The sequence below is a fragment of the Cuculus canorus genome, chromosome 13, assembly GCF_017976375.1.
Source record: "Cuculus canorus isolate bCucCan1 chromosome 13, bCucCan1.pri, whole genome shotgun sequence".
Taxonomy (NCBI): domain Eukaryota; kingdom Metazoa; phylum Chordata; class Aves; order Cuculiformes; family Cuculidae; genus Cuculus; species Cuculus canorus.
The window spans coordinates 7,284,102-7,306,816 of NC_071413.1; the positions used below are offsets into that span (position 1 = coordinate 7,284,102).

The window sequence follows — 22,715 nt, forward strand, 5'->3', positions numbered from 1 at the left end:
AAGCCAAAGGGCAAATCAGCAGGGCTTACTTCAGCAGGTCTTGGTGCTCATTCAACACTCAGGTCTGCTGCAGGAATTTCATTTCCACACATCCACAACGGCCCTAAAAAATGAAATCGTGCAAAGTGCATCTGTGATTTAGCATCTCACATCTAAGTCCTTCCAGGAAGCAGCCATGAAGGAACTTCGGTAAAAGTCTTTGGTAAAATGGCTAACTGTGGTTTGTCTTGGGCTGACAACACAAGAAGGACACTCACATCCATGGGCACACACTGAAACCCAAGGCATTCACAAGGCTGCTTCCTTCTCTTAAAGAAGCCAACATTGCTTTTCAGCAAAGACTGGCACCCATCTCTGGAAAGACAGGCCATTTAAAGTGAAATGAAATCAGCAGCTTAAAGAAATACTAAAGGAATTGATTGGAACACAGTACCTGTAAAATTTATGCAGCTGATTTTACTTCCACAACCCATGTTAAAATTAGCCCTGTGTCACTGGCAACAATTCTAACGCTCCTCCAACGACTCAATAAGCACATACCACTATCACCAAATTAAGGTTTAAACAATATACACAGAGTTTTTAGAAGGCAATGGGAAGCTGATCAAGAAAATATTTTTACCAAACACTTCAATGAAAATGTCAGCTGGCTAAAGAAGAAAATATTTTAGCCAAAGGCAAACAAAACATCTACCTCAAAGACAACCACATGGGGTTTTCACGTTGGATACAGAAGGGATTCAGTTCCCTCTTCTGGCCAACGTGTATTCAGTCCTGGCACTTGAACTGCAGCTGTTTGAGGCTGGCTCATCTCCTCTCCCTCTCTTCTCAAAGTTCATTTCCATCTTAATGCTGAATGGGAACATTTCTGAAGTTTCAAAAGTTGTAACACACAAACCCACCTGGCCTTCACCTGGGGAAATGCCATCTACGACTTCTAAAAGTGCCCCACAGCAATTTTTTGTGTTTCCAAGGGTGGAATTTACACTTGAGGACAAACAAAACCCACACACACACACACCTTAAACCAACTTTGTGACTTTTATTGATGGGCGACAACTTTATACTTCTAGATATCACTAAACTGTGTACAATTAGAACTCAACATTATAGGAGAGCAGACAGCAAAATTAAACAAAGCAGACTTAAAGAAATATCAATCTTAATTATTTTGCCCGTTTTTTAATTTCATGTACACAGAAGCATAAATGCAGTTTGAAATTTCTTAATAGCAATAAAGTTACAATCACCCATCTATATAGACTAACATCTTAACTCCAAATATTTGATCTGCAATGTGTACTGAAGCAGTTTCTCATCGCACAATTATTAAAATGTGTCTTCCTATTAGGAACCAGCAACTCTGCATTTTGAAGCACATAGGACCATTTCCATCTCATACACATCGGCTCATTTTTTACCACTTATCAAAAACTATTGGGGAAGCAGAGAGCGCTTTGTATTTTTTTATTTTTTTTTCATTTTTTTACTTAAGTAAAGATAAAACATTTTCACAGAAATCTACAAGTTCTGTTGCTGGTGCAGGGTTTTCTTCTACTACGCAATTAGAAAGTGGGAATCAAACGCAAACCCCCTTTTATTATCTTAGGATTCAGCATTAACTCAGATTAATTTTTTTTTTTTTGTATTTTCTTGATTCATGAGGCTGAGTCTTTCAAACAAGTGACTTCATTCTGCAAAGTCAACACAAACTCTGTTGTGCACAAACCCAAGGTAGCTTCCTTTATCACTCTATCCCATAGTTGCAAGGGAAAAAAAGAAAAAAAATAGAAAAAAGATTCACTCAAAAGAGCGTTTACAGGAGAAAAAAAAGTTAGTGATAGTTGGCGTTCTACAAAGCAGGTATCTTGCACACACAGCGTAAAAGGGAGAAGTTTCACAGCAGGTCAACTCGGCGGTAGTACAGGAGGTAGGCTGTGCGCTCTGCAGACGGCTTCACCACCTGGTACTGATTTATCACTTTGACTGCCTGGTCATCGATGCGTAACCAGCCGTTTAGACCAATTTGGAAGACGTCCGTAGTGTAATGGCCACCAGTTGCGCTGTTTCCATGATGATAGACAACTGCAAAGAGAAAATTCATGATGCACATATACTATGCACAGGTAAATATCTACTAAAAAAGTAAATAAACAGTGTCACATACTGCTTTCTTTATGGCACATTCATGTTTTTGCACGTGGTATGACCTAGCTTAAGCGAGAATCTTTGAGTGTTTAGCGCTTGCCTGCTTGCTTACATTCAATGCTATGTAATACTACAAATGTTTCTCCAGCAAACCAATCCTTGCGATTCTAAAAGCAGGTTTAAGTAAATTAAGAATCAAAAGCATCAAATTGCCTTTTAAAACGTCCTAGAGCATTCTCTGGGGAAGATCTGCCTCACAAAGCTCATTTGCAACAGTGCAGCACACCCATCCAAAATGTACTGTCACACTTTGTGAGATATTCTAAGCTACACATTCCCCGTGCCTGCTGACGACAGTAGTATCTTATTGAAACTATTTGTAAAACTAAAGGAAAACCAAAAAAATTTCAGGTGGAACTATGTCGTAGTCAATAAAAAGAGGGAGGCGGGCAAGACTGGAGTTTTCTGTAAATAATAAAAATTATTTACAAAATATTTTTTTGTAAAAATAATAATTATTTATTTATTAATAAATAAAAAATAAATAACTACAACTTGTCTTCACACACACACAAAAAATATTTGAAGACAAAACCAAGATGACATTGAGCAACCCAGTACAGCCAAGCACTTTTCAAACTGCACTGATTAAAAATATAAGCTAGTTATTCCCTGACAATTTTTTTCATTTTAACTTTAATTTTATTCTGAAAACAGGTTCTACCGAAGTACTGATCTACAATTTTCATATTTATTATTTCTCAGTAACCTCCTTAACAAGACTGTGAACTGAACACTTCCATTAACTGCCAATCCTGCTGCTTTCAACACAGAATCAATCTGGCTTCTTTTCTCAATTATCTCCATGGTCAGAAGTGTTCTGCAGAAAAGATGCCTCAGGCCTCCTTGCAGAAACCGAACCCAAAGCTTAACACTGAACTCTCAGTGCTAGGTGTGACAACTGCCTCCAAATGGAAGAGATCTTTAATGTATGGAATTCTAAGGATACATAGAAGAAATTGCATTTAACTCCTTCTAGGAACAGGCGAGCCTTAGTCATAAATCTAGTATGTAATTATGAAATTGTTTACGCCTTCAGTCTAGAGTCACTTCAAACTTACTCGGATTTTTTCACATTTCTATGAAAATAAACATTTTGGAGAAACTTAAGCAAAGCAAGAAGGTAGACTATACTACATCTATACATTTGAGGGAATCTAGGAAATAATTTTTTTTTTACAGTAGCTTAAGCTTGAATTATTGATGTCCTAAAATTTATTGTTAGATAATTAGCCAAATAGTGGACAATATCGGAAATGTAATTCTTCAAGAGCTTATTTCAGTAATTTAAAATTTACCTAATAAACTTGGTTTCTGTGGAGTCCTAGAGTGACTGTAGACTTGTATTGTACTTGTTCATAGAAGGAGTTAGAAAAAAATGACAGCAGTAACACATTTTCTTCAAGCCACCCTAAATACACTGTCTAAACTTGTACCATGAAAACCACTATAAATTAAAAAAAAAAAATACACTGCCAGAAACAGTCCTGAATTTCCACAAGAGACAGGTATGTTACTTCCTTCTGTAACCTTAGCGGTCACAAAACTGGATCCAAACCATAAAGTCACATAAGGCCACCAGTACTGGCACGGATTTGGTGATCTACAAGTTAAGACCTTCAGCTCACCAGTTTATTCTGTTCTCCTGATGCCAACATAAACAAGCAGGTGCAAATCGTAAATTGTGTAGGAGTTTCAAACTTCAGGAAATTCATATTGCCCAGAGACTGTTTTGTTCATTACTGAAATGCTGCTTCTCACTTCTTACATGAGCTTCCAATCTTAACTACCAATTCAGGTATTTTGTATACAAGCACTCTTAAAACATCATTTCCTCACACAAAAATAATCTCCTCCAAGGTAAACTTTTCCCTACAACATGCTATTCATATCCTGCCAGCAATACTCACCTGGAGGGTTCAAAGAGATGCAAAGCCAGCATTTAAACAAGATTTCAAATGACATTTGAAACATTATTCTGAGAATATGTGGTGTATTTTAGGCAGAGTTATATTACACCTGTATTTCATCTTCTGCTGATATTTTTCAGGGTGCATCTGTTACAGAACTCTGTTTTTTTACATGAGCTTCAAGCTAGATCAGTCAGATATATAAAGGTATAGCAATATATGTGTATATGCACATAAGCAAATCACTAAATACAAAAAAATCTGACACCCACAAGTTACTTCAATGCAATTTTCAATAAAAATATTTTATGTAATCCAGGAAAACTAGCATTTCTAGAATTTTAAATGCAGAAATCGTATTTGCACTACAGGGACTGAAGGCATATAGATAAAATACCTGCAAAGAGCCGGTAGGTTCTTTGGGCTTTAAAAATTTTACTTTTCACACCAGGAGACAGTAGCTCTGGAGGAGGAAAAAGAAAAAGTCAAAGGCAATAGTTAACAAATTTAGAAATTCAGTTTCAAAGGGATGAATTATTTATAAGATAAACCAAACCAATGCTACCGTAGTTGAAATAAAATGTCTTCTGCAGCCTTTATAGAGTGGTCAAGGTTCTGATAGTTTGCTGACACTAATGTTTACAGAAGGTGTAAAACTATCACCAAAAAAAAGAAGAAAAAAATAGAGAAAAAAGATCAGACCACCTGTTTCTTTCCCTTGCATTCCTGCTGTCAGACAACACAAAAAAAATCAATCGCAGATTCCAAGTCATACCACAACCAGCTTTGTCAGTCAAGGCAAACTGAACTCGTTCTACAAGGAGTCATTCTTTAAAGAATTCTTAAAATAAAATATGAAATAAAAAAAACCCCAAACCCGTATTGTTTCACAAAGTATGCATTTCACCTGAGACTTGAGTAATCGTTATTTTTCTTTCTTCCTGTGTGAACTACTGGCTGGCCCACAGTCAATTTGTTGCATCAAAACATAACGCATTTAATTTGGCAAGCTTCAGATACTGGGTTACATGAAAGCTTCCACACTTCATAAAATTGGTATCTCTTAAGGTATTTATTGAAAGAAAGAACTTTGTTGTCGAACCCCTGTACTACAGCCTGTTTGCCTTCAGGCTGCATTTTCATAAAACGTCAATTTCCATCACCCACTGTTTATTATAATAATTTGCCACTTCTCTGAATGAAATCTGAGATAAAAATATCTAGTATTACTTGGTGACAGCCTGTTACAGGGACATACTCCTCATTCAACGGGATAACTTCCAACAACTGTCCTCAGCAGTCTATAGCCTTACTCCCTAAGCCTGCAGGAAGCTCTTACTTGGCCAACCCAAAGCCTAGGATGTGCAAAAGGGTTTAAGGTCTTTAGCCATAGCGTTTGTTGCAAAATGGATGCCCAAATCCATACCCAGGCAAGACTGAACCCAGGAACCTCCCCCAAGGAACTCACATAGCAAGATGTTCAAATTACTGTTTCTAGACAACAATGGAGAAGAAATTTTACGCACAAAGCTGGGAACAAGGAATAAAATTGACAAACACATATCCATAGGAAACACAACATTATCTTTTCCCTAAAGAAGGGAAAATTTTGTTAAAAAATCTTTACCTTTACTAATTTCCAGATCAACAGGATACTCAATATTCTTGATAAGTTTCTGACATCCACCAGTCTTCTCATATACAAACCGCTTGAGGTGTAAAACAAGAACAGGGGGAAGTTCTTCTAGTGTCACTCTTCGACTGATCTCCACCTAAAAAATACAGAGAACAAAGATGAAGAAAAGCTGTAATTTTTAACTGCTCATAATGGCTCCTTTAAAAGAGAAACAAGTATTTAATTTTAAAAACACCAGAAGAAAAAAACAATTTTTTTTTTAAATTGGTATTCATTTATGATAAACACTGCAGTTTATTACTCAAAGCACACTGGATCTTCAACCAAAATGTTGTCTTGAAGAACATGATACCTTTGACTAGAATGCAATGTGTTAGAATAAGCACAGATATTTCAGTACTTAAGTACTAAAACCAGCTTGCTGGAGATCCTCCAGGAGAAACTGCTCATGACAAAGTAGTGATTAATAATTCTTAGCAAGCCATTATACTCTAATCAACAGGTTGATAACTTCTAACGCTGCTGAAATCAGAGAACTCTGAACTGTAGAGCACAACAGCAGTACACCTCAGTACCCGAGGCAAATAGTTGATGTACTATTCCTAGTCACCAAGTATCACTGAAGTTGGGTTTTTTAGGGCTGCGTACAGCAAACCAGTCAATTACACAGTGCCAAGGACACCAAATGGAGGTTTGGTTATTGAAAGATTTCAGATTATTAATCCAGGGAGAAAGACAGTGATCATCAACTGTTTTAATGAGGTTCTAGGTGAACTTCTACTAGGCCTACCATAGATGAATATTTCCGTTTTTAAGTGAAATTTGTAAATCAAAACCCATGCAACAATTCTGCTACAAGAGATTTCTTCATGAAGCTAGAGTGTGCTAACAGACTCTAACGAAACAGACCCTTACCAAGAACATCTGGCAATCCCCAGCAATCAGTATGTCAACGTCAGCTGAAAGCTAATTTACTCATAATAGTGTGTATTATTACTACAATAATCTAATATAAAATCTCCAGCCAATTACTTCTCCAACTTAGAAAGCACCTATTTACAGACACGGTTTTAATACTTCTCTTCCTTTCACGCACATATACAAGTGCAATATGGTTTACCACCGTAGGGCACTATGAAAGGGTTAATACCTCTTTTGTTAACATAAGTACTAGTGTTTAAGTAACTATTTGTAAAGCAAAAGCTGTGGAAAAAAAACTTTTAAAGTTTAGTATTTGACTGTAAAAGGGCTCAACAGAACACACCTCCTGCTTGGTTTTTGTGGTATAACCCTGGACAGACTCTCTCGCCACCAAACTTTCCAGCGCATCCTGAACTGTGCGGATCTTGTCTGACTGGATATCCAGTTGCAGCGTGAAGAAAGGCTGCAGTGTAGCAGACTCCTTAGAACTCTGCTGGTAAACAACAGATCTAGAGAAACAAAAAGTCAAAACGTAATAAGGCAGAGGAATTTTCAACAACATAGAATCTTCAAGCAAGAACAGACTGAAGTCTACTTTAGTAACTCGATTTACAGTTAATCTAGAGCAACACATACAAATACACAGGTGAAGCTTAAGTTTCAACAACGTGAATCCACTCGACTGCAATTTAAATTATTTTCACATCCACTTAGCGCATACAGAATGGAATTATATTTTAATTGTTTTGTTTATGCCAGGATTAAAACAGCTACTGGAGAAGCATCAAAATTTTAATGAAAAATACTGAAATTGTTAATAGTGCATTCAAAAAGATTCACCTCCAGAATCTTTATGTTTGAATTTTTGAAGTATGTTTTCCAACAGATCCTCAGAAGTGCAAAATACCAGAGTTTAACTGTAAAAATTACAACCAATACCAGATTCTCCAATAAAAATACACATTTTTTTTTAGTTGCTTCACTAAGACAAATTTCACCGATTTTAAATTTTTTGCTTAAGTCTTGCCATAGGAAAAATAAACTACACTCTGTCAAGGACAGGTATTCCCTTTTCCTCCTGCCATCTTCTTTGTCCAGTCTGTGTCCACGCACTTCACTGTACATAAATTGGAGTCTTTCGGAAAACAGCAGAAGTAACAACCCAGGGCATGAGGACATGGCTTTTTTTTTTTTTTTCTCACTTTTCTTAAACTTAGCTGAAAACTTAAAACCATCAAACATGGCTCAAAAAATTTTATTTTGAAAGCAAAACTTAACATTAAAAAGCTCCAGCTGCTACAAAAATCTGGGTTTCTTTACAGCCAAAGAAATTATTCTATTGTTATGCTTGTTACAGTGTCTCATGAAGCCTGAAAGCAGTAACATAATTAACATAGCTCTAATCCATGGAGCCATGCACAAATGACTGCAGGTCATGTTAACAGGAAATGTTAACGTCCAGGTTTAACGCCTGTCCTACGAACTCCTATCCAAAGAGCCCCTTTGACTCAAGCGAAGCCCTGAAGCAGCAACAGAAAGCCAAAGCATCTTTATATTGGCAAGTATATATCCTTTAGAGGAAAGGGAACATATGAAAAACAGTAGCATCTTTATTTCAGTTTAACGCTTCCTCCTTGGCTATATTTAAGGACAAAACCTTCAACACATGGCAAGTGCGGTGTTCCAACAAACAAACCCTTCACTGTGTAAGCCTTGCTGCTTTTGGAGACACTTCCCAAACCTTTTTAAGCTAACCGTTTAGTGCAATAATCAACAGAAAAATGCTAACTCCTCCAGCTGTTCCAAGCCCATGTATTAAAAATTTAATTAATAATCTGGATCATATTCCGAAAAGATAGCATTAAGGATTTTTTTTTAATTGTTATAAGTTAAATTGTAACATTTCTTCAAAAGATTTTCTTCAAAAAGATATGCAGAAATTTCCTTGTATAACAATGGTTTTGATACAATTTTCTATCACAGTGGCACTATTACAAATCACAACCGGTCAAGGAAAAACGCACGATTTTCAACGAATAATTACTGTTGGGTATGGTAAGAACTCTACAGTAGGAATTTTTCAGGAAAACAGGACTGTCCATTGCTACCCTACTTAAACTGCAACAACGTAACTGGCATACCTTCTTTTAAAAAAAGGAGTGCATTTGAAGGGAAAAGTTGGTACTACTTATGGAAATATTTAGCAGACTTCTAACTTGCTTGTGAGCCAGCCTGCGTAACAAGTATTTGAAATTCATACAAGCTGAAAGTCAAAAGGGACCCTTGCACATGAACAAACCAAACTGTGATAGAAAACTCTATCTTCTTACTCACACACTTAAGCCTCACATTGCTTAAGTGAGTTTTTTTTTAAAGAAATTATGAATAATAGCCATTTAATAAACAATTAAATGCCTAAAGTTTCCCAAGCCAAAAGATGGCAATTCAAACCACGTTTTTCTAGCTGGTTTTTCCATTTGATTTTTCTAATTTCCGATGCTTTCACTTTAGTGGACTTCAACTGGCAGTTCTGTATTCAATCCTTCCTATCTCCACCCTCAGCCTCAAAGGATGAAGCTTTCCAACATCACAACACGGGATACTGTTTCTGTGGTAAATAGTGTGACCTACTTTGGAGGCTAAATAAAATGGGTGTGGTGACAGCAAACAACAGATGTCAGGTTGGACCCTTTGGTTCTGCTGGTCAGGGCAAGTTTTTGTCTTTTCTAAGTATTACCTTGGTTTTATGTCATTTTTTGTGGACTTCTGCAAAAAACAGCATTCTCTTAGTATTCTTAATTTTAAAACTAATGGAATATACACAATTCTGATCATGATAAATATACTAAGTTTATTAACAATATTTCAGGTGAACATACCATCTACATGGAATTTCATCTACAAACACCTGCCTGCCAATTTCTATAGAAAATATCATGCTATTTGCCAGCTGTCTGACTCAAATCCCAGAAGAATAATTTCAGTGCATTTCACAGGAAGAAGTAACTAGCCCATATTATTCACATCTCTAGACCGAACACCCGGCAACACAGGGAGTCAAACACTAGCAATTAAGTGTCTGTCTACTGTTTAAAAATAATTCTTCACGCCTAGCGTTTTTGTTCTGGAATGTGTTTTTAGCAAGTGTTTACTTTGCTTTCATTTTAAATTATACATTTCTCCAAACAAGTTGGGAGGTTTCCTTTCCAAAATACACTCCTTCAGTATCTACTTTCTGACTTCATCTGGTATCAGACCTGCATGGAAGGAACGTCCCACATTCTTTTCATTCCTGTAACATCTTGTAGTAATTTACATTTTTCCAAACTTCTTTCACCTTTAACATTTATTAACTATTACACAAAATTTTCCTGCCTCTGGGAAGCATAAGTGTCTAAATCAAAGTTTTACAACTTCTTATTTTATTTCATTCTTTTAGTAATCAGACTTAACTCAGCAAATCTCACTATCCCTCAGTATCAAGTATCAAATCTCACTATCCCTCAGTCAAGACTACTCAGAGGTCACAAAAATCAGGTAGCTCCGAAGTTCTTTGAAATTTTTGGACATCAATATAGAGGTCATACATATTTCAAACTCCTCTACATGCAATCCAGGCCTTTTCTTGTCTACGCAGTTTGCAATTTTAAGACACTCTAAAAAAAGATTCAGACTCTACAGTAAGTTATAGAATAATTTGATCATTGATCAATCCTTTGATTATTTTGGGCCATCTTCTGAACCCTCTCTTGCATAACAAATGCATCATGGTAGAATGTTCAGCTTCTGGCCTAAACAAACTGTGCAATAGTCTCATCCATCCAACTATGCAATGGTGAAGAAATACAGAAAGCAAAGCAGAAGAAAAAGTTGTCTGTAAAGGCAAAGCAGCCTACAGTCTCATTAACTTCTATAAAAAAGTACTATACCTTATATGACCACCAAAAATATCAGTAATTGGAGTCTGAACAAAGTCAGCCTGCCGAGTGACTGATGATTTGTTGCGAGGTCCTACTTGTTCCCATTCATCCTCACTGCCCTCCCCTTGTTCATCTTGCTCCTCCTCTTCATGAACAGTCTGAGCCTCAGGGCCATTTGAAACAGAGAGTTCTTAAAGTGAAGAAGGAAAAAAAAGTAATTTTTTTACAAATAAAACAAAGATAAAGAATTTGAAAGGAAAAAACCAATACAAATACTTTTCAGAGGATAAAATGTTTTCATAGATCACAAATTTGAGAAAGTAAATGAGTACAAGCGAAGTCTGGTCTCACTCAGAGCTGGACACATCCATATATTAGCAGGATGCAGCTCGCTTATGACTGTATCTAAACAGATGTCGATTTCAAGCAAAGTTTGATATATTTTTAGTAGTAAATTTATAGGTTAGAGAATTAGAAAGTCAAGTGTTATTCTGGAAACATAATTAGGCTGTTATTAAATACAACTCCTTTTCTGCACAGATATTTTACACGGAACCCAAGGCTTAGCAAATATTTTCTTTGCAAGTGCCAAAGTCAGAAGGCTATAAACTGCACACAGCTGAAGAACAAAATATGGTATGAACATTTAATATCTTAAAAAAAAGAGAGAAATTGGATAACTAGTGATCTTAATTCTATACTTGGCTAAGACTACCAATGTTTTGTTTCATTTTCAGGACCCAAACATAAAGCCACCGTAAAGTAGTGACATTTTACTCTGCAAACAAATTCTAATACTTCTTCCAATGAAAATTTCATCCAATTTTGTCAATAAGCATTTTAAAATAATGTTTTGGTTTATATTAGATATAAATTAGCCGTCAGTCTACAAGTTTCCACTTAAAAAACCCAAAAAACCAGCTTAACAGTGGTTTAAAGATCACTGAAAAAACACATTAATATATATATCTGAACTACTATAGAGAGAGACAAACCCCCAGTAAACTACCAACATCACAGGTATTATGAATGGCAGTCAAACATAAACCTATGCTTAAGCCAAAACTACTCAACTGCTTTCAGCCTCCAACAATGGTCAGTTAAGCTCACTGAAGATTTGTAATACATAAATTTGTGGTTTAGGAGGACTTGGTATATGACATTATTATTGTCTAGAGTATTTACAGAATGATAATGCTTTTCCAAATAGCCAGTAACACTTCAGATCATTCCTAAACTGGACAGAACAGACTAATTTTTTCCATTGGACAGCTTTTAACAAAAGATTATTCGTTTTATGTCTTTGAGTCCTCTAAAATATGGCATTCTAACCCTGTCTCAACATCTACTGCAAACATTTCTCTGTTATTATAACATCTCCAGTAAAAAAAGGGAAAATATTTTACAGAAATGAAATTTGCTGCAAACAAAAAAAAAAAAAACCCCACACCACTCAAACAAACACTAACTTTCATTATGCGGAGAAAGAAGTTTCTTTAGGGTCAGCATTTCTTCATGCAGTCCATTGAGGATAAATCCCAAGTATTCTTCAGCATCTTCTTGCCTACCCTGAATAAAATAGTTTTTTCAATTATTATATGGCACTTCCACGTTTCATTTCAACAAAAGTTTCATGATAGAGAGCATCTCTCTTTTTCCTAGTAATCTAGCTAATGTACCAACTATGCAGTCTAAGTTGTAAAGCCAAATAAAGTTTAAATTTTACTGTAATATCCCCTCATTTTCAACCAATTCAAAAAGAGCCTACACATTAATTGGTAACTTGCCATAAACAACAAGTACACACATAATCCTGATCTGGCTGTGAGCATTTCTGTGTTCTTTCATCAAATTTGACTTAACATGTGAGTTAGTAATTTTTTTGCTATTTCTTTTATAAGCAATATTAGAAGTCATTGTCAAACCAAGGCCAAATCAAAAGATGGTTTAGCTTTTCTTTAAATTAACTAAACCTGAAATAATATTTTTAAGTCTCTGTGGACCTTCAACTATTCCAAGCTGAATCCCAAGCATATATGACATGTCAAACTGCCAAACTTAGAATTACCGTCTTCCTATAATTTCAGTCCCAAGACAGTCAAGCTTCAATATAATAAACTGTCTGCTATTTGATTTCAGTGTAATTTAGGTGGAGAAATTGATATATGAATTTATATTGTTTTAATAACAGTGATTGCCTTGCAATGCAATAACAGAAGTCAAAGCTTTGTAAGTCACACCTTTTCTGACAGGCTTGACTTTATAACTGTCAGGAGTCTATAAATGTATGTAGGTTCAAAGGCAGCTCCTGGTCGGATGTCTCTCACAATTTTATCACCTAGAGCTGCAAGGCAAAGAGAAATACACATAAATAACAATATATAGAAGTTTTTCTACATTCTACATTTTTTTTTTCTACATTTCTACATTTTTAACATTCTCTTCACACATATTTTGGAAACCAAAATTACTTCTTGTTAATAGTTTTAGTACAATTTTAGTGACTCAAGTTCAGAATTCAGAAGATACAACTCTTATCTGTAAACATTTATTGGTTTTGGGTTTTGTTGGGTTTTTTTTTTTTTTTTTTTTTTTTTTTTTAAGACATATCACCCTATATAGACTTACAGATAGTCTGGAAAAGTTAGTACTCTCTATACTCAACACTCTGAAGATTAACAAGAACACCTATTGCCATCTTAAAAGAACAATCCTAGTTCTACTTAAATTTTTGTACTTCTTTTGTATTCAAAGAACATTCCCTTAAATCTTTCGTAATTCTAATAGATCAGTTTTCCTCACTGCAGAAAATAAACAAAACCCAAATATGATATGGTTTGACACAATGTCCAAACTTGTGGCAATACTAATGCTCAGAAACTGTATTTGAAAAATCACACAATACAATAAAATGACCTAGAAGTATAATACGTTGCATAAGACACTAAGATTTGTTTTACAGAAACAAAACTTAGGCACAGAAATATCTAGACTGTTTGGAAATCACTGGAACAAGCGACTCCTTGTGATGTTTTCTTATAATGTTACATAAATACATTCCTGACATTGTTTTTTATTTCTATAAGTTTGTAACACAACAGATTTGGTTTAGAGATTAAGAGGATGAAAACAACAATATAATTTATTTGCATCAAAAAAAGTTCTATTCATCACTGCATAATCATCATTGATCCTAATATGTATTAGCAAGAAACAAACACTGTGTAGGATGAGGAGGAACTCAAAGCTGAGGTAACTTGCTGCAGGCAATCTCCAACTCCTAAAGAGACCTATTATGGTGACATTTTGTTCTGAATGAATGTGAGTGTTTAGTATTTAAGGAAGAATGACAGAATTGAGCAAGTGATAAACCAAACAGCTGGAAATATGGAAGGAAGAGAGTAAAATACAGTGAATATAAAATGATTTTGTTAGAAAGGGTATGTAAAGACATCTTAATTAAACTAATCTTCAACAAAAACTATTATTATTGCATTTTTGTTTGGTCTACCAAACAAAATAAAAAACCCATAAGGTGCAACACCTTTCAGTTCCTAATATGACTCATCAATAAGGAAAAATAACAGAAAAGCAACAGCAAACTTTCAAGATATTAAGAAACCCACAAAGTCCCATGAAGGAGGTTAAGCACCAGTATTTAAAGGTCTTAAGTACTTCACAAAACGCAGATCCTCACCCCAAAGCCATCTTACCATGTGTTCAAGACTTTCCTCCCCCTACTCCCACTCACCTTGTTTGGCTTTAGGAGGTACAGGCATATTAGTGAACTCATTCATTAAACGAACACTGAAACAGAACGGAAGGAACAACTAGACATGAGAGCAAGTTAAGATTTATAAGGACAAATAATAAAATAATTGTCATCAGTGACTGCCAAAAAAAAATAATCAAAGAGTATCATGATGAAGTCTGAGTAAAGTTGAGACAAACATTAACCTGATCACTGCTAATGAAACCAAGGTGTTTGGTTAGTTCTTGTAGCTCTGATGATTCCCTTTTGCATACTAAACACTACTTAAAACTGATATCCCTCAGGCAACAGACAGTATCTTCCTTGGCTAGTCAAACATTTGTAAAATACCAAATTCATTATAAAAGCCATGTATCACCAAAAAAAACATACATACAAGAGACTTCTGGATACATATCAAATGTCAACAATTGCAGTAAACAATCACTCGTTAGATACTTCTCAACGAGCTCAGTCAGATCACAGATTCTTTTTTTTCTTTTACCAAGCTACTTACAAACTGTCTATCATTGGTGTTGAGGTACACGGCCGCTGCGATTTTGAATACATTGGAATGGACTTCATTAAATGATACATTGGAGGGCAAGCAACCAAGGCTTGCAGGGTCTATACAATGGCATTAAGGAAACATTCAGAAAACGTAATCTGCGTGTCAACCAAATATTCAATTATATTTCAAATTGTATGCAAAACAACTCTTCATTATGTAGACCAATTCAATAACTACATAGGAACAGATGGGTCGACTTCTATAACAACATTAGCTAATAATGTACAGAAGTTATTTTAAAAACCGTCGGCATCTTGTAACATGCAGTGATTTCACTGACATTTCAATAAGGTAAAAAACTTCATTAAAGGGGAAGGGAACATTTAGTCTTAGGAGAAGGAGAGGAAAGAATATTACATAGGAAAGACCTTATGAAACTAACAATCTCAAAATAGACAAGTGATGACCTGTAACATGTTTTCTGAAAATAGTGGAAGAAGCCAGCGGAGAGATTTCAATTTAAAGGCGTTGACACCCATAACTATAACAAAATAAAAAGCCCCACTGTGATATGAAACATTCTGCAGCATAAAGAAGAGTTTGGAGCAACCAGTAAAACTAGTGTATGTTGGGAGAAAATACTTCAAAACCATCAAATTCCATGCTATTCGGCAAGAGTAGTAAACAGAGGAAATGCATTAAAACACTGGAGGGGCAGGGAAATGACAAAAGGCAGCAATATACTAACTTGATCAGTGTGCAAAAACTGACTAACAAAATTCCAACACTTAACACTGAAAAAAAAGAGAGCTCATGCACACAATCAAGACTGTAGAACTGGCTATGTAAGATAAAAGCTGACATATAAAGTAGGATCATTGTTCTGGAAACAGGTTATTAGGTTCTGCGATGATTAGTCTTAATTTGAAGTCTTCAATATTTTTCACTAGTAGTACTAGCAGTTAAAGTAAAAGCAATGTAATTGTCACTTGCAGTGAGCCACTGCTAACCCAGGCTATATAGGTATATTAATAAATTATTACTAAGAACTAACACAATACAGCACTGAAGAAGGAAGATTTGTTACCAAAAGTAAAACTTATTTTCACAGGGCAATACAATTCTAATACATTAAGAGCTAACTGACATTCCATACCATTGTAAAACGATTAAACACTGCATTTACACAAATGATACCATAGCGGCAGCCTGCTGAACAGAAAACCAAATGATCTGCTCATTGAATTGCCAAAACAGAGCCTAAGAGTTAGAATAATTACTCTAAGTCCAAAAAAAGAAATAGCCACTACAGTTGATGCACACAGTGTCATGAATAAACATAACTAGAAATTACAAGGTTTTCAGTCCTGTGAAAGTTACAGCTCTGAAATATTTTGACAGAGGTAACAGAAACAAATTGCAAACAGGACGGTGGAACCAACTGCAGGGGAACCCAAACACAAGGTCCAATGATCCAAAATACCCCTGGATTTCTATATGCTACCCTTAAACATTTTAACTGCAGCAGTAGGATATGGGAAGAGAAAAATTTCTACAAAATACTTACCAGAATAATCCAGAAAAAACTTTGACAGATAAAGCATACAATTTTAACTTAAGCGTATAAATTTTTTCCAAGGTAAGGATACAGCATTGATGTAGCACCAGTTTCCTTTGTTGATCAGCCCTCGCGGTTGCAAAGACACTGGTTTATGTATTAGTCTTACATTTTCCAATATTTCTGCAGAATAAGAAACAGCAAATTGAGCATCAATAAAATGCACATGCCAGCCACCAAAACAAGTATTTGTTGACGCATTACAAAATAATGCAAATCAATTAATCAGATTCTCAGAAAATTCAAGCACATATTTTTCTTCTCCATTTAAACACTTATTATATTTCAAATCAGACGCATCTCTTCAGCTGAACACATCCTGGAATTTGGGTCAGGAGGGTGCTGGTACCAAAACTTGTTGGCTTTGAAATGACAATGATAAGACCCATTTGTTTTAATTTGTGTTTTCCTATAATCAGATACAGAGTTACGTAAGTTCCCATTAGCTGTAATCCCTTGTCACTGATTTTATGTATTTACCAAATCATTCTGCTTTGACGAGAGATGAAAGCTCATAACAAATTTCAACATACACTATCACACAACAAAAATATCTTAGTGTAAACAGGACAAACATGTTAAAACATGTTCAGATGACCGTGTTATTTACTGATTTAAGACTTCCAAAATCTACAAGACAAAGGTTTACACAATATAATGCCCACTGTTATCCTGCTTTCAACAACTTCAGCAATGGCCCAAGTTTAAAAATTAGAAACCACTGTACATAAATAAGTCTGTCTCAGTGAATGAACCAAGAGCAGCAGGGGGAAGTTTGACCCGTTATTTAGGTACCTAAATAAAAACTGTTTAAAGAAACTATTGGATCTGGTATATTTTAGATTTGCAAAATAAAGACAAGACAATAAAAAATGCAAATAAACAATTCTCTACCAAGGGGATTATTTATTTTTATAATAAATGTGATGGCTCTAAACTCCTTACGTGCTTAAAAAAAAAACCTTAAATGTGTTTAAGCTGTTTACTAAAGGGACTACCTAAACAGACAAGACAGCATGGCATAGGTGGAAAAGCCAAGGCACATAGCCATAACCAAGCAGAGGAGGTGGCAAAATTGCAGACAAAATCTACGTCCTTCTACTTCCAAAATATTTCCTGACCTATATGATCATATTTCCTGCTGACTCTAGAAGTTCCAACAAAGCAAAAACGGGCCAAAAAATTAGAAAGTACTTGTATCAGTCCTCTACCACATAAAGACCCCGACACCTGAAAGGACAGACAGCATAAAGAGGTAAAAGAGAAGACGGTAGCACTTAGCACTGATGCAAATGAAACTCCTTCTTTGAGTGTTGAAATATATTTGTTAAGAAATTATTAATGCTCAAGTATTTCAGAATATATTGTTAATGTAGAAAAGTTTAAAATGTGTTAAGAACACAAACACTCCTTCTGTTAATACAACTAAGCACTGTTGAAAATTAGGATAAAATTGATGAAAAAAAGTATTTACTTTTAATGTCTATCAATAACTTCTTATGTAAACTATGGTTTTCCTCATTTTTATATCATACTAAAAAATATTAGGAACTTTCATACAAAAAAATATTAGGAACCTCTTGTGGTCATAAAACTGCTTTGTAAACAATGTCTAGAGCAATTACAGTGAGTTCTGTTTCTTTTAACATAAAGGATTATTTTTGTGTACAGCAATGACATTTAGTACTACATTTTCACCTCTGGCATCTAATGTTTACACAGTTGACATGAGTAGCAGAAGAATATTACACTGAAAAAGCTTTCTTAAAAACTCAAAGCCTGTTATAGAACTCATGCCACAACCTGGAAAGACTTCACATTCCCTTTGGTGGTTACTGAACTGTGAAATGCAGCCTTTGTTTGAAAACATATCTAGAACAATATTATCATGTTTAGAAACTTAAGCTGATAAACAGAAAACAGTTTGCTACAGTTCATTTCACCAGGTGGTGTTATTACAAATACCCTTTTTTTTTTTTTTTTTTAGGGAACACTAATTCCCTGATCAATGGAAGTCCAAAGTTTAACAAAAGAGAAACCAAGAGGGTATGGTCTCCACGCTGCAGAGACAGGTATTCCAAGCAATTCAATGGTCAGCTTGAGACCATTATTCAGCTAACATTAGGTATGTCACTCTGATCTCTCTTTAGAAAGTGCCAGGACACACTGCTGGATACCTCTACATGACATCTGTTTCTGCAAGAAGGCAGTTTGACTCTACAACAGGCTACATTCCTGAAGTTGTTCCTAAAACTTCCAAACTTCCCACGCCACCACCCCACACCCACTTTCTCTAGTGCTTACCTGGCTTCATAAACAAGAAAAGTTTTTCTGATATGTAACATTTAAACACTCTTGTTACAAATTAAACTAAGTAAATCTTGTCTTGTTCACTACAGTCTCCAGAGAGCAATGAGTCACCACCTGCCTTATGAATTTATTTTGTGTGTTTGAAGTTACATTTATGATCACTCCAACAATCCCACCTGAGACACAGTAAATCCAAGTTTTTGAAGTTGGTCAAGAGTATGGTTTTCAAATTTTAACTGTTTTCTCTGCTGCACTACCACACTTCCTTGAGAGGTAATGCTCAACGACTGGCGTTTTCAGAGTTCTCAACAGCAAAAACAGAATGCTAGTTCTCTTCCATCCTTCCCAAATAAGTGGGTATTAACACACGCTGGAAATAAAACTTAGTCCTCCTCAGCTTTACTAAGGGCACATCAAATCCCTAGAACTTCCCGATCCTTCTATTTTCTAATACTATTACCAACCATTTATTTTTCACGCTGTTTGCTTGCATCTGCTTTCTGTTCTCATGTATCCTTCCATACTTGAATTTACTGGATTCCCCTCCTTCTAATTTAAAATCATTCCAGATTTAGCCAGATCTTAACTGTTTGGGTTTTTCCATTCATCTGAAATTCTGCCTGCTGTAAACAAATTTCATGTGCACTGTTAATTCCATCATCCACAATGAAAAAACTGCAAGAAAACATGACTCAAAACTACTTTAGATTCTCCCATTGAAATGCTTCCTACAGTTACCAAGAACAGTTAAGAGAGTACTTGGAGAGCACCCAGTTACCCAATCACTTATTTCCCTACCTTACCTAAAACATTAGTAATTACTATCATCAGATTATGCATCAGAATGCAGCAACTGTGACATACGATAAGCAAAACCTGAAAGTGTCCATTTTACATATATGGACCATTTATAACCCTACTATCCCTTAGAAACAAATTATTAAAATGCTTAGACTGGCATTTAAATTAGGCTAAGGTGTACTTAAAATAAGAAGACTTGAAATAAAATATGGATGGAATGGAGCAACTGATCTGTCTGTAAATAATAAATTGAAACTCACATAACATATTTTTAAGTGTGAGTGCATAAATTAAGCACTAATGTACCTATTTTCCAAGGAGGATACAATAAGCAATGAAGAAAGTCATCTCTTTCCATACAGCAAAGAGCAGATTACACTACATTCGGTTCTTCAAGCGAATATTTTATACCAAAATCAGTAGCCTCTGAATTACAGGAATTGCAGCAATGTAACTCTTACATAAATCAGCCGCAATGAGAAGATTAATTCCTTCTCACTGGAAAAGGATCTATAATCAAATTATTCTTCTGCAAAAACAGTTAGCTAACAGTGAAGGTGCAGAAGAAAACCCATGTACAAATTCCATTCCTATTTTAATACATTAAAGACAAAACATAGCTCTGCTCCCACCTGGTGGCAAAAAATAGTACAGAAATACTAAGTGTAGAAAGTTAAAGCTGAAGAAACTCGGACAAAATAGTTTTTCACCTACAGCAAGTAGTTCTAGCTTTACAGTTGTCAAAACCAGATTTAAGCTAAAATTCATTACCAAATGGTAGCTTCAGATTTTAAGAGTACAAGATACTCCACGTGCATGGGTTCATACAAACCATAACCACCTGCTCATACACTTTAAAAAAAAAAATAGTCAACTGCATTTGTTGCACCTATGTGAAAAATACACAGGAATATGAATTATGCTGACAGCTTTCCTCTCAACAGACAAATTTAAGGAGGGGATGAGGGGCAGGCACACACTTCTGGGTATTCTGAACGGAAATCTCCAGGTCAGCTTCCGGTTAGTGTACAAAACTAACTTGAAACTGTCACATACAAAATACCATTGTACTTGTAAATTCAGGTGTAGCATAAGTAGTAGGATCTTGTACAAGCCTTTTCACATCTGGATTATTTCCAGATTCAAAGTAATTATTTTTGTTCCAACACTCATGAGTCAGTGACACAAAATGCAACCAACTGGATATTTTTTTTCATGTTTTCTGACTGAATCTGCAAAAACTCTCATGCACATTCTATCGTTAAAACCACAAATATGACACAACCAATGGTCAAAGCCTTTATATCACGCATTGCCTTTCCTGATGCACCCTCTGGACAGTTTGCTATGGTCATTCTTGAAAAGGTAATGACTAGCATTGCTTCTGAATGAAGTAATATCGTTTATAATGGTTAAGGAAAGTTCTTCAAAATTTGAAAGACAGACCTCTCAAACAGCAAATCAACAAATGTAAAAACTATTTCCTGAATTGGAATTTCTGAAGCAGGACCTATTTAGACATTACAGTTAAGCTATTGGAAGTATCCTGGAATTTCAGCTACTTCTGCATAAATACATTAATACTCAATTCTTCTTGTAAAGGAATGCATTACAAGATAATAAATACTGGATAATACAACACACCATTTTAATATCAAACATTTCTAACATGTTCTCCCTACCACAGCAGCACAGAACAGAATGGAAGCAGCCTATTTAAAACAAAGATCACTTAAACACATTTTGACAAGTAGCAATAGTTTAACCGTTTCTGGAATAATGACACCATGTCTCATTGGATTGTTTACTCAGAGGGATACAAATCTAGCTTACTGAAATTACATCTTTCACAGCAGTGTTTGAACAGTCACCTTATTAAGAAAATTAACAGAGGAATCTTTTCTCTCAATACTACACGCTCCTGTTGCTTGTAAACACTAGCGTTTACAAAGGAGTTAATACCTTTCCAGCGTAACATCCACTTGTGCATATTAACTATACCTGCAATCTTTATGGCTACAGGATCTTCTGAAACTGGAACGGGTCCCTCTTTGACTTCAACCTGCTTTTCAGGGACCAGAGTAGATGTGGCAGGAGGGGTATACTTAGTCTCAACATAGACCACAGATGTGGAAGCAGAGGGCTTGGAATTGTGAAAAAGACTAGCCCACGATTTTGCAGGCTGATTAACAGGAACTGATCCTGCAACCGGGACTGTTGCCTCAGTAGTAGGTGAAGCTTCCTCAGGCTTAGCTTGGTCTGAATCAGTGCTTTCCACAGTGTGCAATTCTACCCCATTGGCAGCTGTGTCCTCACCAGAGGATTCAAGTGTTTGTCCATTAGTAACGCCATGATTTTCAGTAGTATCAGTACCAGCATAAGACTGTACAACAGCTGTCCTTAAAGGGCTATCTCTGCCAGCCTCTGAGGGGATGCAAAACTGTTCAGAATTAGTAACACGGCATACCTCAGGCTGCCCTGCAGTCCTGGTATTGTCTAGTGCGCTAGAAACAGAATCATCAGTTTCATTAATGTAGTCCACAGAATTGTCTGGGCTGTTGCAAGTCCTTGGTGTGGCCAGGGAGGGTATGTCTCCTGTCAGTTCTGTATCCTCCGTGCTTATACTGTTTAGTCCCGATGAATTTGCATGGCCATTTACAAGAGCTTCTGGGTGAGCAATGCCGTCGCTGACATCTTCCAAGTAACTGTAGTATCCAGGAGGTCTTTTTTTCTTCTTTTTACGCTCCCTTTGTCCAAGGCCTCCAGACAAGCCATCATTTTCAGCGTTAGAACCACTATCCAAAGCAAGAGTTGGATCAGTGAACTGGCAGTCAATGGAGTTGTAGTTTGTTTCACTAAGAGTATCATCAGGCGGTTTCTGAGCAGGAGCACAACTGAGAATGAATTCTGGAGCCTGAGGGTTCAAAGTACTTGAAATACTGTAGTTGGTGTTATTTAGTACAGATGACTGTGTCTCAATAACTTCATTAACACCAAATTCGATCCTCTGATACTCCTCCCCTGGAAAAAAGAAAGGAAGCTTGAGTTAGTGAATGATGCCTAAATAAAAAATCTACAATATTAAGCAAAAAAAAAAAAAAAAAGCATCTTCCTGCAATTCAGAAAACA

The 22,715-nt window shown here is 35.8% G+C and overlaps 1 protein-coding gene across 1 annotated transcript in view; it reads right to left on the bottom strand.

The window, feature by feature from the left end:
• Nucleotides 1-1,019: 1,019 nt before the first annotated feature.
• The window catches only part of USP10 (ubiquitin specific peptidase 10), a 46,900-nt gene continuing 25,204 nt past the window's right edge, over nt 1,020-22,715 (bottom strand). Inside the window, exons 4-14 of the mRNA XM_054078856.1 lie at nt 21,588-22,607; nt 16,507-16,598; nt 14,864-14,973; nt 14,347-14,402; nt 12,836-12,939; nt 12,065-12,164; nt 10,605-10,785; nt 7,019-7,184; nt 5,746-5,890; nt 4,516-4,581; nt 1,020-2,085 (exon numbers count right to left, since the gene is read on the bottom strand). Coding sequence (XP_053934831.1) covers nt 1,898-2,085; nt 4,516-4,581; nt 5,746-5,890; nt 7,019-7,184; nt 10,605-10,785; nt 12,065-12,164; nt 12,836-12,939; nt 14,347-14,402; nt 14,864-14,973; nt 16,507-16,598; nt 21,588-22,607 — 2,228 coding nt within the window. The 3' untranslated portion in view covers nt 1,020-1,897. The remainder of the gene's footprint in view (nt 2,086-4,515; nt 4,582-5,745; nt 5,891-7,018; nt 7,185-10,604; nt 10,786-12,064; nt 12,165-12,835; nt 12,940-14,346; nt 14,403-14,863; nt 14,974-16,506; nt 16,599-21,587; nt 22,608-22,715) is intronic.